The 15,501-nt window shown below is 39.6% G+C and overlaps 2 protein-coding genes across 3 annotated transcripts in view; one reads left to right on the top strand and one right to left on the bottom strand.

The window, feature by feature from the left end:
- Positions 1-15,501, top strand: part of LOC134006179 (zinc finger protein 208-like) — a 1,001,836-nt gene that overhangs the window by 936,576 nt on the left and 49,759 nt on the right. The gene's annotated exons all lie outside the window — the stretch shown is intronic.
- On the bottom strand, positions 2,526-10,369 carry ppm1ka (protein phosphatase, Mg2+/Mn2+ dependent 1Ka). Of its 2 annotated transcripts, none has more exons than XM_062445288.1 (9): positions 10,215-10,369; positions 8,320-8,502; positions 7,767-7,946; positions 7,228-7,400; positions 7,032-7,132; positions 6,138-6,303; positions 4,778-4,922; positions 3,906-4,040; positions 2,526-3,737 (listed from the first exon to the last, which is right to left on the bottom strand). In XM_062445288.1, exons 2-9 carry the CDS (start codon positions 8,428-8,430, stop codon positions 3,606-3,608), a joined length of 1,143 nt encoding a protein of 380 aa, XP_062301272.1. In that variant the 5' UTR covers positions 8,431-8,502; positions 10,215-10,369; the 3' UTR covers positions 2,526-3,605. The 2 variants fall into 2 exon arrangements, with proteins under 2 accessions (XP_062301272.1, XP_062301273.1); XM_062445289.1 differs by having other exon boundaries at positions 7,767-7,943.

Raw genomic sequence — 15,501 nt, 5'->3', positions numbered from 1 at the left:
TGTGCAGTGACTAAGCGCTGTAAAGCAAGGAATACAATCATGTCAACTCAAAGTCAGGAAAAACTAGACAAAAAACCTACTTTAAACTAAATGTACATATATTTTATGGTAATTACCTTGTACTATTTTGGCAAGAGGACATACATCTGGTTTATACACATATATATTGTCAGTATCTGCATGTACTGTATATTAATGTTAAACTTTTTCCCAGGTTTTAGGTTTAAAGGTTTCGGGAAATAGGTTTAAAAAGTTGTTTAAATGTTGTGAGGAGTACATGTGGTCAATGGAGAGTTGGGTTTTGTCTGTGAATGAGGGTCACCTGTTGTGCAATACAACAGCTCCCTCTGCTGTCAAACCTCAGTACTACAAATTTGAGATCAACCAATGAATCAGCTTCAGCCTGTAAATCACAGCAATGTTGCAAGAAACCAACAGAGTGAAGAAGCTCAGAAGTTAAAGCACTCTGATAACAGACTGAAACTGGTCCTCATTAACCGGTTGAGTCAGAAAATTGTCACATGACTATATGGTGTTGAGTGGAGACCAAAATAATACAAAAGGTATAAACATATAAAGTCTACTTTAAAAAAAAAAAAGTCTTTGGGGGTTTATGGATGTCTATAGACAAGAGATTATCTCCATCTAGTGGTGAAAGGAAGTAACTACAATAACATAGGCAACAATATATTGAATTAACTATCTATATGACAAACTAGTTTTTATTGTTAAAGTGATAAAGCATTTTTAAGTCATGGTAGGACATTACTGATCAAGCATTTCCATGTCCAAATAAAGAGGCAGGTTGGCTGCACTGACACACTTATGCACACACAGTTGCTGTCATCACAACATTTTGCGAAGGTCAGCACACACGCAGTTGGTCATGAGGTTTTCTGGGTCAAGTTCTCGTGTGAACGTGCATGAGAGTCACTGACTGCATTTTTCACTATGTTGTAGGACTTTCCGTGTCAGGTTGTGGTCATGTGAAGAAATTGGAGGAATCTCAACAGTTTCTATATTTACCCAACGACACTTGAATGGCCTCATTACACTCTGGGGGGAGGGGCAGGAGATTCATTTGACGCCACTGGACAGAAGGAGGAGGAAACCAGACGTCAATCAGGCAAGAGTATTTTTCCACAAGAGATAGTGTGTGTGTGTGTGTGTGTGTGTGTGTGTGTGTGTGTGTGTGTGTGTGTGTGTGTGTGTGTGTGTGTGTGTGTGTGTGTGTGTGTGTGTGTGCGTGTTTTTGTTTAAAACTTTATTAAGTTTCCAAGCCATCCCAATGAGTCAAATCGAGTAGATATCTTTCAATCTTACCCTTTTTGTTACTATACTTCCACCACAGCTCAACAGGGAAACACTAAGGGCGCACTCACACTAGGCAATCGTACCGTGCCCAAGCACGTTTGCCCCCTAAAGTCCGGATTATTTGGCTAGTGTGAGTGCAAGTGTACCGTGCTTGAGTACGGTATACTTCCCTGGCATGGTACGCTTGGAAGAGGTGTGCTTGAGCACGGTACACTTGGTCACGCATGCGCACTAGGGATTAATATTTTTCCCTAAAATAAGACATTTTAAATCCTGGGAAAAGAAGCCAAATCCGACCAACATTATAATGTATAGGCTTAATATTAGTTTGCATCCAGCGTGCTGTGTGGACTTCATTGCATCTGCTGCACGGCTGCTACCACAATTATGAAATGCTAAGTTTATTGTCTGTGACTGTGACCTTCATAAAAGTAATATTTTACAAATCTGCATTATATAAACTATAACGATATTCATTAAAGTAAGTCATTTGGCGACTTCTAAGTCATTCAGTTAAACTAAGTCTATTCCTGCGAGAGTGAATGATCACTCGAAGTGATCGAACTTACTTTTACTGGAGTAAAGAGTTGAATCAGTACGTCTGCTTTTACTGGAGTAGACAACGCGCAATGTGTCTGAGGCAACCGTGCTTGAGTACACTTGGGTTTGAGGTAATGTGAGTGCGGGCAAGCGGGGGACAGGGGAGGGGGGACATCCGTGCTTCAGCATGGTACGGAACAACTGGCCCTAGTGTGAGTGCGCCCTAAGAGGGAATTTGATGCTAAAAATACTGTAAATGTGTCAGATATCCACTTGAACTTTCCTCCTAAACTTCCATTGAAACTACATTTGAAGGGGGTTATCTTTTACTAGTATGAACAGGAGGAATTACTACAGTGAAGAAAACCTCTTTCACTGTTCATATGGACACCTGACTGCTGTTTTTAGACGCTTTTGAAAAAATGTGAACCTGTCCTTTAACTGTACCGTTGTTTGTGTCACAACACAAGACACAAAATCTGAAAAAAGAGGTGGACAAAATGAAGTTTCAGTTTAATATGTGGAAGTTTATTCTTTCTTCTACATAGATTTTCTCATTGGATGGTCTGAGAGAAGTCAGGAGTCAAAGGTCAGAGCTCAGAAGCTAGTAGGGGATTCAGTGTGTTGTTTAAAAACATCTTGGTGGATAACCGACACAAGAGATGATACAATCATAGTTTTAGATTTTCAGTAGTAGTATTTTCTTTTATTGGTTCATTTCTTTATCTTTTAAAAGAGAGACCAAGACAAAAAGTATAACTGTAAGTGCAGAAAATACGCATCGTAAAACAGCTTTTCTTTAGTTTTGTGATCACTCCTCCAACATGAGATAACTTGACCCTTGTTCTCTAAACATTGTCTACGGAGCGGCTTTTGTATTTTGTGTTTCTTTGGTCATATAAAAAAGCGATGTTGACATGTGAGTTTTTGATTCATGCAGTCTATATTTTTGTATTTGGTGTTTTGTGCCCTGTATACCCTTATCATGCGACATAGTAAAAAGCAATAAAAGCCTTGAGCCACCAAACTGGAGCTAAATGGTTTTCACTGGACAGCAACTTATTTTGACAAATGACCAGTGCTGCATTCAGATGGACATTTTCGCCTCGCCTCCTTTGCACGCATTTGACCGTTGAACTATTTGTGTTTATTCACCCCAAACAGACAACTTTCCAACTGTACATTGGACGCTGAGCTCTGGGATACTCAATCTGAAACACGTTCAAATTGTGCGGAGGCATCGTCTAACCACATCTTTCAATTGATTGTAATCACAGTATGTCTAAAATTCACTTTGTGCTCTGTCTGAACACACAGTAATATAGCTACATTTTGGTTTTATGAATACTTTTAATACGAAAGTGGTTATTTTGGGGCTAAAATAACCTTTTCTGAAAAAATACAGGAAGGATGTTAAAATGTTTCATCTGAACATGCAAGTACACGGTTTTACAAACTTAACATACAAACACTGTAGCAAACCTCTCTCTATGTACAAAACTTTCATATACACTCTATATACACTGTTCATCTGGCAGCGAAAACAAGGACATCAACACTAAAGATGTGTACAAAGCCAACATTGCTGTGGGTCTCCAACGGGTCACGGGTGTCATCAGATGAATTTGGGTTTGTTGCCAGATCAATTGGAAAAAGATCAAAAATATTTGTGTCCTTCAAGTCAAAGTCTTGTTTAAATCATTTTGGTGACAGCTTCAGAGCTCTGTGATGCTTTTGCATGTGTATATCCTCTACGCCCATCTCCCACTTGAAGCAAAGTTCCTGCTCATACTGTAGACTGCGGTGGAACTCTGTTGCTTCCCCCAGGCGCCAAAGGGGACGATGACGATGGTGGCATTGTCCTCTGAGCCGTACTGCAGCGCCTTAAAAACACACATTGTTTGTCATTAACTTACATTCCTCTTAACTTTTCCACAGTTATTGATTTTCCTACATCTCCCAGAGTGCCTTTCAACAATCATGCTTATGTGGCATCCACAATTTGTTGCATCAGAGAGTGAGAGCAAGAGGGTTACATGAGAATCTGATACCTGCTGAGTGATGACGTCCGCAGCCTCTGTAGGGTCATGGCACTGTGTGATGGCATCACAGATCTCCTGATCGCTCAGCAGGAAGTTGATGCCGTCAGTGGTCAGAGCCAGGAAGGAATCATTGGCGTGCTGGATCTGCGTAGACAAACGGAGAGCTCAGGATCTCATGTTTCTATGCAGCTGTCAGTTTCTGGAGTTATCCAATTACAGGGCAGAAGTTGGATGGCAGCACTGTGATCTAAAATTAAATATCTCAACCACCGGATGGATCTCTCTGACTCTGATACAGACAATAAATACTACACTGAGGACAAATCCTGATGATATAACCTACCACTACACTGTGTGGACATACAGTCCTGTTTTGAATCTCAGCTAGTTGCGCAACATATCACAACCTTTTGACTTTTTTCCAGATTATGAATTACTCAAAGAGCTTCAGTACAGGGAGCGCCCTGGTGGTCGAGCAGTTAGAGCGCATGCCACGTAATCACAGCATCCCTGTTATGAATCTGGGCAGAGACCTATGCTGCAGGTCATTCCCCTCTCTCTCTCCTTTTTTTTTTTTTAAAAGTGCAAAGTGAGGAGGTCTGGATATGTAGCGGAATAAGCTAGTAAAGGTCTATAAACAGAACTACTTCTCCATATTGGTGGTTACTTTTTTTCTATTGCAATTTTTATTCTTAAGAGCTTTTTTAAAACAAGCTAAAGGTTACTACCTTCTTCATGAACATAGGAACATGTCGTGTAGTGCAGTGCTGTGGCTCATTGATGTGTTTTTGGATTTTCTTACAACTCTTTAAATGCAAAATGTGTCCAAATCAAACTTCTTTAATCTAAAAAATCGCAGATGAACTTTCACTGGGACTCACATTGATCCGTCGCGTGTCTGGGTCAGGGATGACGCCACTGGTTTTCAGGTGGAAGTCTCCAATGCTGCGAGTCATGGCTAGCCGCCCGTTAACATTAGCCTGACCCAGACTGTTCCACGTCACAAAGCCCCCAAAACTCTGGATCCTGAAAATACCAGTGGTGGAAGAAGATTTCAGATCCTTTACTTTAGTGAAAGTACCAATACACTAATGTAAAAATACTCCAATACAAGAAGAAGTCCTGCATGAAAAATCCTACTCAAGTAAAAATACATAAGTATTATGGCCTTCATGTACTTAAAGTATTGCAGTAGACCTTTTATGAAACAGTCATGTAACCCATTGTGCTAATCATAATTTAGCATCAGTTGGTGGGTTGTTTAGTCACTGATCATATCACACCAGAAAAAATCCTGATGAAGCACATTAACTAAGCTTTTCGGTGTATTTCGGTAGATTTTTTTGAGATATTTGGAAAGCTCATTTCAAGGGACCTACACTCATGAAAAGCTCCAACCTGCATGGCTTGACTTTATATGTCTGTAGGTCACAGATTCAGAAAATAACTGAACTGTTAACATTTGGATGACATTCAAAGTTAAACATAGCCTTATTCCACTGTTACATAATATGAGCTGTGATTATCTAAAGGGAAACCCAAACCTGTCAACCTGCAGCTGTGCTCGCATTTCACCTATGCATAAGTGTCCTTGAGCAAGGCAGTGACTCGAGCTCTGGCCGACAGCCACAGTCCAACATACTGTAGAGTCTATTTATACACAACGACGTGTGGGAAAACCTGAACCCTTCTGTGCCACTGCTCACTTTGAATCAGTATTACCTATGAACCAACTCTGCTATTCTTTCTGTGCAGTATATGCAACTAAGATGCAACTAAAAGGAAGAGGAACACATCTCAGAAAAAGAAATACTCCCATGTAAACAGGGCTTTCTTAAACATTGAACAATGCTCTGACTGTCAGCCTTCATAATGCTGTCAGGTTGCTTTCATCTTTTTTCTTCCTTATTGTACTTTCCATCCAAACAGCACTGAATGCAGAACTGTTCAGCTGCCAACTGGTAAAGTCCCTGATGTCAAACTTCCCCAACAAACACACTGTTAATGTAATGATTAAGTCTTATTTTCCTTTTCCCATGTACTGTAACCTGCATGCTTTTATTCCTTCTTAACATCATATGTATAAATAGTATAGTTAGAGTTTGCTCATATAATTATTTTACATGTATTTGTGCTTTAGTAGTAGCTGCAGTAGAAGTAACACTAATCACACTAGGTGACAGTTGTCATAGTAACAGCAGCTGTAGAAGTAAACAAAGGGGGAGAGAAGACAAAGCTTACCTTCGTCTCTCGTCCTTGCGGTCAGGTGTGTGATCTTTAGTGAGCATGCTGGCTTTTCCTTTCCTGCACAGCATCGCCCGGCTGTCACCGGCGCTCCCGACCACCAGCTCAATGCCGTCCCGTAACAGAGCAACCGTCGCTGTGGTGCCGGCTGTCAGGAAAGAGGCTGAGGAGGAAGAGAGTGATGATGATTGATGAGTATTTAGTATAAAGAGTAACCACCTGCAAGCACATTTTACATGCTGTATTTTTTTAGTTTTATTTGGTAATGTGCAGCAGAGTGTTGTGATTGATTCAAACTTCACTTCTGAATGTCTCTGTTTACTTTCTCAGTTGACCTTAATTGACATTTTTGAACTTCTGTCACTTGCATTATAGTATTTTTTAACTCTTTCAGCACAGTTTTCCATTATTGCCTTGAATGGTTTACATCCATTATATTTTAAGAGACTACTCTCCTGATTTCATTTTCCTATTCCTTTTATCTTCCTTAGTGCGACTTTTACTCTACTTGCTCCATGTGTCTCTTGTACTTTCAAAACTTAGCAACTTAAATGTGTAATTTCATCGAGTCTTGCAATACCAGATGATCAGAGATCTTGGCCTACTGAAATCTAGGGATTTCTAAATGCACGATAGTTGCCTGAACAGTGGCGAGAACGGTCACCAAGGGCGTACTCACACTAGGCAATCGTACCGTGCTCAAGCACGTTTGCCCCCTAAAATCCGGATTATTTGGCTAGTGTGAGTGCAAGTGTACCGTGCTTGAGCACGGTACACTTGGTCACGCATGCACACTAGGGATTAATATTCACACAATCACACACCTTCGGCACAAAATATACTTGAAAGTTAGTATGGATAGTAAAGTAGTTTTGTGTGTGTGTGTCTTACGGTTGTTGAAGTAGCTGAGGTGTTGGAATAGAGCTTTGTCAGCATTCAGAAAGGCTTTCTTCAAAACTTTCTCCAGATCATCTTCCTCCTCCAAAGCATCTCTGTTCAGGAATATTCAATAACTGTATCAGTATTGCACAAGAAACCTTTATCAGTTTAAATATTGTGAAAATGTGAACATTTTATAAATTTGAACCTGATAAATTTCTCCATGAAGGTGTAGCAGTAGTCAGCAGCGTGCGGGCCGCCGTGGCCGTCGAACACAGCGAAGTACAGCAGGTTGTCATTGATACGGGACACACGGAGACGGTCCTCATTCTGCTTCCTGAGACCCAAAACAGACGCGCTGCCAACACGCGAAAGACTGACCTAAGATAAAAAAGACAGTCAGTTCATCACTTCATCATCCAAAGTCCATCTAATGATCCACTCATTCATTAGACTATCTATTTATTTATTTATTCGCCCTAATTATCCATACATCAATCTATGTATCATTCATCCACATATCTAACTGATCATGTCACCAATGATTTATCCATTCATTCATCCAACATATTATCCATTCACTTTATTCACCCTCTCATCCACTTATGCAATACATCCATTTATTTAAACATTCATCAATCTGTTAACCCATTATCTACCCTATCAATCTACTCAATAGTTAATCTACTCATCCTCTCATCCATTCATTAATAACACATTCATCCATCCCCTGTTCCTCCCATTTACCTTTGGAATGGGTTTTCCATATTTGATACTGGAGGGCAGGAGGATTGGTTCTTCTATCCTGTCGTCCCAGATACCAAATGAGTCCCAGGTGACCGGCCGGACGCTGCCACTGTCATAACGGTGCACCCCGCCGCTGGCCTGCCGCACGGCAACCACCCCGCATAACGCCTCACCCACCTGCTGGGCCATCATTTTTTTAAAAGGGGAAAAAAGGGTTTTAATGTTTAAACTCGGTTTTGAGAAAGATTTAACATCAGTGGCATAGTAAATATTTTATATGAAAAAAAAGACAAATGAGAGCTTATATAAAAATGTTCGCTTAGTTTTTCCTCATTTGATGACATGAGGAGCTTTTTCTCAATGTGAGATTTTTTTAGAATTATGTTAAAAAAACAGCAAGTTTGGTGTGAAAATGTGTACAGAAATGGATAAACGACAAAGGATTTATCCATATATCCCATGCTTACAGTCTGATACAGTTGGATTGAGTTGTTTTGTCTTTAATCTTGTTTTATGAATCACTTTTTAGGACATGGTAATAAAAACACATTACCTGCCCAGAAGCTGTGAGGGTTTCTGGTGAGGAGCGTACTGTGAGGAAAGTCTGTCTGTTGATGGTTGAGCGACCACAACGCAGGAGATTCAGCAGCACTGTGGATGACATGGTTGACTGTCTTTAACAGCTGTGGAGATTTTTTCTTTTAAAAGTGGAAACACCTGGCCAGGTGGCGGATTTCTGAAATAAAAAAGAAAGAACAAAATGCATTTAATTAGTGCTGGAATTAACAGTGATTTTCCTAAATATTTCTCCAGTGATTGTCATCTGAAATCTTCAAATTGCTCTTTTTGACCAACCAACACTTGAAAACTTTATATATTTAATTTGCATGGACATAAAACTGAGAAAAGTGTTTTGATCTCACATTTAACAAGCTAGAGGCAGAGGATGTTGGACAGCTTTGCCAGATAGATTAGGTAAATGATTAATCCATTATCAAAATTGTTGATTAATTCTTGCCTGCCAACCAAAAGGTTGTGAAACTGTTGTAGAGATGTGAGACCAGGGAACAATGTTCACAAGTGTATAATGAGATTGCTATTTTTGCAACCACATTAACACAAATTAAGTGAGTTATGCAGCTGTGAGATCCTGATGAGACCCAAGCTGAAACTTGAAAGAGGAAAAGGAGCGAGGGAGTCTGCTGTTGGCAAGAGTTGAAGGAATGTAATGCTCCAAGCTGGCTGACATTAACAATACTATCATTCTCTCTACCTTCCTATCATCCTATCAATCATATCTTCCTCCACTGTGTGCTTACTCCACAAATAGTCCTCCATTCCCTGCTGTGTTTTAGCACTGTGTGTTGTCTACTATCCATTACATGTCAGCTAAACCAAGGCCAGGCTCTAAAAATGAGTCTGTCTACATTTGAAAATTAGACTTTTTTAAAAGAGACTTTAAAAAAACACTGCTGATAGAAAATCAAAGCAAAAAAAAATAGTTACTGAGTTATTGGTGGATCTGAAGTGGTCCCCTTTCACCCAATTACCTATGACATAGTTTTTGCATTTTGCAGCACTATCAGTGTAAAAAAAAAAAAGGTTTTGTCAAAGTACATAAAACTGGATTAGTGGCCAATACCAATAGAAGTGCAAAACCAACTGCTGCAGTGTTGCAATAAAAACTCATTGGCCCCAAGTCCCAGGTAGTCAGGTGAGGTTATAACTTTAAGCTGTCACCTAACTGACCTTTATTTGGCATTCAAGCAGAGTGAGTACACAGAAACGCATGTGACCACTGGTGTTGTCAAAACACAACACTGCACATGCGCACATGAGCGCACACATAAGTGGATCAAGAGGCTATACACACATACTGGTATCCAATTTCAGGCTAATATAGGTGAGTTATTTCTGGAGCAGATTTTAAGATTGAATCATATATGTACTCTAGGAAGTAGCATTAAGCTAATAAAAAATAAATATTACTTAGACCACAAAAAGAGGAAGGAAATAAGCATGAGAGAACTATTAAACCAAACCTTACAGGAATAAATATTACTACAATTTTGTTTGTTTTAAGGAAGGAAAACCTGCTACCCCATTTTTTGATACATGGTACAATCTTATTTTTTCCATTTATCTCCAAATTTCAGTTTTGTACTTGCAGCTTACTTACTTGTTTGACCAGATTTATTTTGTTTTATTCTGTTTATTCTTCTACTTTTTATTTATTTACTGCAATAACTGCACTTGTTTCACTATGTTATATATATATAAATTTAATAGCAAAAAAAAACATTAATAAAAAAATCCAGATGCCATATAACAAAGAAGAATAATAGATTATTGATATTTACAATGTTATTTAAAGGCCATCATAGCTTTACTATAATAATCACTGCCTAAATAGACAGCAAAGTCAAAATTGCAACTACAGAAACTAACCTTTGTTAGTTTAGTTTCGTTTCCTTTTATTTCTTATTTTCCCGCCTGGTCCTGTCTCCGTGGCAACAGGTGTCCAGAGTTCCAGCAGCTGTCTCGAGCCGTTAGTCGCCCACAGGCTGTTGCTGATGAGCTCGGAGGCTCGGCTCGAGGGCATTTTAAAGCCGAGCTGCAGCCGTCCAATCAGGATCCGACCTCTCCTGACGTCAGCGACCAGTGTTCTGGAGGGGGTGTGTACGATTTTGGGCGCCAAGCCAGTTCAAGTCAGGAGGAAGAAATGTCTCACTCTCTGTACCCCTCTCTGGCTTCCCCCTGTCTTTATGTAATAGTTTCTTAAACTAAAACTAATGCTAGTAACTATAAGGTAAGTGTCCTGCTGCTTTAAATAGCCACTAGTAATACAAAAAAACAGCCATTTTAAAGCAATATGTGTCATTAATGCTATATAACTACTACAGTTCTACAGAGTTCTTTGCATGGTTGCATGTGGGGCAAAGGTTAGCACCACAAAATGGAAGATGAGGGACCTATAATAGTTGATATTGTACGTGTGCTTGTACAATTGTGCAACTGATTAATCACAAACAAATGTGAAATTAATAAAATGATGTACACCCACAGCATAGGAGTATAAAATGGGGCTTTTGAGGCCTGGTTGGTAATCCAGTGCTCTGGAGGGGGTGTGTATGATTTTGGGCGCCTCGCCAGTTCAAGTCAGGAGGAAGAAATGTCTCACTCTCTGTACCCCTCTCTGTATTCCCCCTCACTTTATATAATAGTTTCTTAAACTAAAAATAATGCTAGTAACTTTAAGGTAAGTGTCCTGCTGCTTTAAAATGCCACTGGTATTACATAAAAGAGCCATTTTAAAGCAATATGTGTCACTAATGCTATAGCTACTGCAAAATATAATTCTAATTTGGGTTTTTGGGGCCTGGTTGGTAATCCTGCCTTCCTTGTCTGTCTATTGCAAACAGTATAAATTACACAAATATCAATATAATTAAGCTTCATGATTTATTATTACATCAAAACCAATAGTGTTATTCCACTTTTACTACATAAGTAATTACTAATGATTAACTTTAGAACTGATAGAGCCGGTCCTATATTTTGATACATAAAGCAGCAGCTCCCCCTAGTGGCTGAATCCTTACTCCCTAAAATAAAGGGGAGCCACACAGATGTTTTACAGTGTGACTGATCCAATGGAAGAAAGCAAGAGTTTAGTAATTTTCAACATTAAATTGAATGTAAAATTGTAATATGGTGTTGAGTTCATAAGTGATTTCCTTCAGTACTTTGGAATAAGTTCAATTAGTGAATCATCACCATAACAATGTAATAAAAGTGGAGGCTGCGTTCTTTATGGTACAGTTTACTGTGATCCTAGAGTTCCCTCTGCAGACCATCTGACCACACTGCACATTAAACACACCCATCCCAGCAACAACAGCATTGGTGTCAAGCACAAGCACATGTACTCAAGCACTAAGGACAATTTTGAGGTACTTCCATTTACTGCTACTTTATATTATACTCCACTACATATCAGAGGTTGTACTTGTACTTTTTACTCAAATAAATTCATCTGACAGCCACATTACAATCTTACATAAGAAAACGTGCCACCAGATTAATCTTGTGAGCCCAGCCCATAGGTTAGAAATCACTTGACTAAACCACTTAACTGTGTATAAAATAGTCAAAACTTACTCAAACTTGACCATCTAACAGTAAAATGCTGCTTACACATTTCAATACATTTTGCTGTACTTCAGTGAGATTTTGAATGCAGGACTTTTACTTGTAGTTGAGTATTGTTTTACAAAATAATCTGAATCCTTTTCCCACCACTGAATCGCAGTAACTTTTAGCATTTAGGTGGCATCAAAACCTTTAAACTGAGGCCATTTTTAACACTCAAAATATTTTGTATGCCTTTATTGATGCTCTCACTTCACTTAGACGCACTGTGAATACACATATTATACTTTGGATGGCAAATTGAAAAACTGGGACAAATTTTTATTTTTAACCACAGTAGTGCCTGTCACTATGTTTGTTTAATTGATTTAACTTTACTCCCCAAACTAAACATCTACCAGCCAACCAATCACAAGACTGGGAGGTCACGGGACTTGCTGATAACATTTCAGGTATTTGGGTCGACAAACTCAGCTCCTTTTTAGAAATGTGAAGTCTGACCTGAGGGTGTCACCAGAGGAAAGGTCATGTTGTTTACTTTAAATGATGTTGTTACATCTATAGCACAGTGGTCATTTTAGGAAATCTCAGAATCAGTTTGTCAGGTTTGTGAGACTTGCCTAAACCTTCCTCAGTATAAGTTGTACTTCCACAGCTCACAGGTGCTTCTAGCCTTTGGTAGTAGTAAAACCCTCAAAGCTTCCTGGTGCCATCACATCTCATTATTTATGAGAGACAAAATGGAGCAAGGGTTAGTAGGGTGACCATTTCCATGACACCAAAAAGGAGGACATTATGCAGCATATCAATAAATTACTATGGTGTACATAGGACTCTGGTATACTCTTATTTATAGTACAATTTTGAGTGGTTTAAAGATGATGTTTGTGTGGCTGAATAGGAAAAAATATTAAAGTCAAGTGTTTGTTAACAATATTTGTATTTATTCAATACATTGTGGTGTTCAAAAAGTGACCACTGAGATGAATCTTTTCAAGTGCAGAGTGCCACAAAGCATAACATGTGTGGACTTAAATGTAAACAACAATTAACAGGTAACATATATAATTAAAAAAAATGCTTTTTAAAAAAGCCTGAATAACCTTTTATATAAACAACAAAGGAGGTTGTAAAAAACAAACAAACAAACAAAAAAACATTCAACTGCTCAAAAAGCATAGCATTTCTAAAGTGCTTCGGTCTTTTGGGGACTTGTCTTCAGTGTCTGTGTGTGTGCAGCAGACCTGTATTTAAGCAAACTCCACATTCACCCTCTGTAGCAGCTCAGGATCAACAGCTGTTGTTCCTGTACCGAATAGGGAGCGATGACGTTCTTGCACAATGCCTTGGCTTTTGTTCGGCCACAGGCCATCCCTTTAGCTGTGGGCGAGTCACTGAAAATCTCCCGGTCCACTTTCATGCCGCAGTCTAAACTTCTGTAGGACTGGTGATGCTTTACAGCATGGTACACCTTGCACAGGCCCGCAGCGGTTATCTTGTCATCCAGGGGTGACGAAACTTCACGAAAAAATGTCCTCATTGAAGAAGTACCTGCCGCACGTTTATTACTTTTATGTTTATCCGTACCCGCATGCCGTTCAATTGCAGCTTTCCCCTGACTACTTACGTCGACATCACATCGACAAAGTGTGCAGAAGCCATGGTATGAGTCTCGACTGCTTTTCGTTATAAATTCATGCTCTTTTATCCATTCAGAATTAAACGAGGTCTTGCGTTTTGGCATGATGCTAACTTTCTGTCAATGTCATGCCGCAGCAGCACATGGACCCTTGTTTACCTTTTTAACCAATGATAAGCAGATTTGTATCTGACACCGTCACACCGCTCTTAGCCAATCATTTGATATGTTACTGCGTTGGGGGCATTTTTTTACGGTCTATGATTGGCTATTGCGCTGCAGCCCAGCAAAGATGAAAAAACTCCGCTCTTCAAGCCTAGTGCCTCAAAAAGGAGGACAAATACGTGTCCGGCTTGATGCTGCGCCGGACGCCGGACAGGGCATTAAAAATCCGGACTGTCCGGCCTAAATCCGGACACCTGGTCACCCTAAGGGTTAGCCATACAGATAGCACAAATTCATCTTTAACCCCCACACCCAACATTTATCAAACGCAGCAGCAGAGCTAACTTTGTGTAGTCTGTGTTAGCGTTATCACTGCTATAGCTGATGTTTCTCACTGGATTTCCATCCGTCATTTTAGATAGCCAACAGATATCTATCTAAGTGCAGTGTGAAGTAAAACGGTTTGGGAAATGTGAGGGTGCAAATTCATTCAGGCCTATTTGATGAATAATGATTCAAATTTAGTAATTTTACAGGTTACAGCAAGTAGCATTGTTCTATAGATACTGGAAAAAGCTACAATTCCAGGTCTATGTTTTTATTCTGGGGCTCTACTGGAATATCTTTGCAGTTAAAAAACTAATTTTACTGATACAGATCCTTTACACTGCCCTTCAGGTCAGCTTGTTCGAGCCCTGGCTTTTGACTTCGACCATGTTTACATCGTAACAGTGCATAATTAACAGAAAATCATGGACCCCTCACCAGGCATCTCCAAACTATTCCATAAAGGGCTGTGTGCCTGCAGGATTTTGTTCAAACTAATCAAGAGCGAATGATTCGACCACTCAACTATCTTGAAGACTGAGATCAGTTGATTAAATGAGTCAAGCCTGATGTGCTCCTACTTGTTTGGAATGAAAACCACATGGTCCTTTATGGAATAGTTTGGACATGCCAACCTTAAACACATAGACACCCCATCAAGTCCATCCTTTTACAGCTTGGCGTGATGAAGACAAGAAGTACGGTGCAATGTTGTCACAAAAACCATAAATCTTCCCTGGCAACCCACCACCTCGAGGCCCAGTCACCTGCTCCTGCTCTCTGATGGTGTTGACTGCTGTCAATCAAATTCCACCTGCTCTCAGAACAGTGGACATGAGAGGACACAAGGCTTTAAGTCAGTATATGTGCATCAGTCGTATGCATATTTCTGATTTAAAAATCTCAATATGATTTCTACTCCCGCAGTTAGACATAAATAGAGATATACACACCGTTACTCAACTGTTTGCATTGCATAGCTGCGTGTTCCCAGTTTATCTGAAGTACACACTGAATAAAACATAGCAGAGAGATTCTGTTAACATGAACGTGGCTTTAATGTTTCTGAATAATTGAGAGAAACAATCCGGTGCTCCATCAGCAACATGCCGGCACTACAAGAGGAGGAGGAGGAGCAAAGGAGTTATAAAAGAGGGGTGAGATGGACTGAGAGGTCACAGATGGAGATATAAGATAAGGAAAGAGAGAGGACGAGGAAGGTGAGGAAACGTGTGCTGAGGGAGGAGAAAAGAGGTAAGGGAGAGGGAGAGGATAGAGGAGAAAACAAAACAGAGAAAGAGGTGAACTAGAAGTAAATATGCTGTACTCGTGTTCTGACTACGACATGTGGGAATACATGTCCTACTTAGAAGACAAATAAAAAGATAACAACATGAGAGAGACAGAGTCAAGTGCATATACTGTAAAGATAACATGAACTTTAATCTGATG

Source organism: Scomber scombrus, chromosome 23 (assembly GCF_963691925.1).
Source record: "Scomber scombrus chromosome 23, fScoSco1.1, whole genome shotgun sequence".
In the NCBI taxonomy this organism is placed as follows: domain Eukaryota; kingdom Metazoa; phylum Chordata; class Actinopteri; order Scombriformes; family Scombridae; genus Scomber; species Scomber scombrus.
The sequence above is the reverse complement of the archived record's forward strand: the minus strand, read 5'-3'. Positions and strand labels throughout refer to the sequence as shown.

Coding starts and splice junctions, on each gene's coding strand:
- ppm1ka (XM_062445288.1), bottom strand. CDS start 8,430: ATGTCATCCACAGTGCTGCTGAATCTCCTGCGTTGTGGTCGCTCAACC. Junction 7,401..7,766: donor ATGGAAAACCCATTCCAAAG/GTAAATGGGAGG, acceptor TTTTTATCTTAG/GTCAGTCTTTCGCGTGTTGG. Junction 4,041..4,777: donor CAGACACGCGACGGATCAAT/GTGAGTCCCAGT, acceptor TTGTCTACGCAG/ATCCAGCACGCCAATGATTC.